This window comes from Mastomys coucha, unplaced genomic scaffold (assembly GCF_008632895.1).
Source record: "Mastomys coucha isolate ucsf_1 unplaced genomic scaffold, UCSF_Mcou_1 pScaffold22, whole genome shotgun sequence".
NCBI lineage: Eukaryota > Metazoa > Chordata > Mammalia > Rodentia > Muridae > Mastomys > Mastomys coucha.
The window spans coordinates 115,039,396-115,041,279 of record NW_022196905.1 but is presented as its reverse complement, the minus strand read 5'-3'; the positions used below and the strand labels follow the sequence as shown (position 1 = coordinate 115,041,279).

Genomic DNA, 1,884 nt, shown 5'->3' with positions numbered 1-1,884 from the left:
TTCACACACACACAGTATCACTGTTACGTGGAGTACCCAGAAGCAGGTCTGTAGAAAGGGACATTCACTTGACTACCTAGAGCAGAGGATGTAAAGGACTTATTGGTAAATATCAGGAGAGATTTCATTAGGGAAGGAAATATCCTGGAGTGGGTATGATGACTGTACAACTCAACAAGTTTCTAAGATGTGGATCGTCACACTCAGAACAGATGGACTGTGTGCTGTGTGAAACACACACACCAAAGAACACACTGTGGGCTTGGTCTTCTCTCTTTTCCTGTAATACTGGACAGTGACAAGTGCTCTCTGGATACTTCCTGGCTTCTAACTACCATATAAGTATCCCTCTGCCTTCCTGTGAACCAACAGCTGTCACTCACACATATACTGAAAACATACCGCAGAGCAGAACATGCTCCTTTGACATCTGTCACCCTGAGACCTGAGTCAGCAGATATAGCACCTGTCCTGAGTCTTCCTCCTAACCTGAATTAGTAACACTGATGGTGACATAGAGCCAAAGATTCCCCTTACTGAATCAAGCTCAGCAGGAATGGCAGTAGCATCAACAGTGCTCCTACATTGAAACCTTTTGTGGGAGCCAGGTGTGGCCGTCTTTCTTTACTACCAGCATTTTGGAGGCAGACTCGAGCAGATTTCTGTGAGTTCAAGGCCAGCCTAGTTTACAGATTCAGTTTCAGGACAGTCAGAGCTACACAGGAGAGATGTTGACAGACGGAATCCGTGAGAACATTCTGTCGTCAGCTTCCACACTCAGTGTTCACTGAGCACCTGGGAGCATCTCCTCTTTGCTCCAGGCACCACACGATGCTTTACCTGCGCAGCTGTGCTCCGCTCAATCTGGCTGTGCTTCCTCCTCAGCTCCACGTACAGACACCAGATGTAACTGACGGTGTAGAGGAGTGAGGCAAGGTAGAAAATCTAGGTGAAAGTCACATGAGCATCGTCAGTGTCCCATTCTGGCTTCCTTAACCCGTTATTCTCAGGTGAGATCCGAATCCCCATGCCGCTCAGCTTCACCTCTCCTCTCGGACTGTTCAGAACACAGACACCCACCCCTCCCACCTAACCATTCCACTTTCAGGAATCCTTTTCTACTGTGATTTTCAGTTTGTTTAGTGTTGTTGTTTTCATGTGTTGCACCTCACTGCTAAGGCTGTAACCTACCATGTCTAGACAGCTTTCCTGAGCTTGGTGCAAAATGGAAGACTCCCTTCTCTTAGCAGGGCTTCCTCTGCTCCATCTGATCTGGGAAGCCTTTCCCTAATCTTCTACATAATCCTTGGCAAAATTATAGGTTCAACTTCCTGGAGTGCCTCTCCATGTAAATGAGGTATCCCCAGAACCTTAAGCCTAAGCTAGTGAAATGTGACCCTAAGAACCCCTTCCCACTAAGGCATACACATGCACACATGCACGCGTGCATGCGCGCGCACACACACACACACACACACACACACACACACACACACACACACACGCATGCGCGCACACACGGCCCTTGATTCATCCCAAATAAGGCGCATGCGCACAAGGAGTCTCATTGTCTATCATCTTAGAGAGTTGCTTTCTAGAGCCTTAACCCTGAAATCTTCAGAGGCTGTCCTAGAGCTCACTCTGTAGACCAGGCTAGCTTCTTGATTTAATACAGATCCTGCTGCCTCACCTCCCAGGCTTGCATCACTCCAAGTTTATGGAGTGCTAGGACTGAACTCAGGGCTTCATCTGCGCAAAGCAAGTACTCTGTCAAGCGATATGTCCCCAGCAGTGATTTTAAAAGAGATTTTTAAAAAAATTAGGCACTAGAGTTCCAGGACAGCCAGGGCTACACAGAGAAACCCTGTCTCGAAAAACCAAAAA

The 1,884-nt window shown here is 47.6% G+C and overlaps 1 protein-coding gene across 4 annotated transcripts in view; it reads right to left on the bottom strand.

Moving 5' to 3' along the window:
- The window catches only part of Tmem116 (transmembrane protein 116), a 53,693-nt gene that overhangs the window by 20,472 nt on the left and 31,337 nt on the right, over window positions 1-1,884 (bottom strand). For 3 of the 4 annotated variants that reach the window (XM_031337712.1, XM_031337711.1, XM_031337710.1), the window contains one exon: window positions 841-945. The exons of the other annotated variant lie outside the window; for it this stretch is intronic. Coding sequence is in view for 1 of the 3 variants with exons in the window: in XM_031337710.1 (XP_031193570.1) it covers window positions 841-945 (105 nt within the window). In the remaining 2 variants the exon portion in view is untranslated. The remainder of the gene's footprint in view (window positions 1-840; window positions 946-1,884) is intronic. 4 annotated transcript variants of the gene reach the window in all.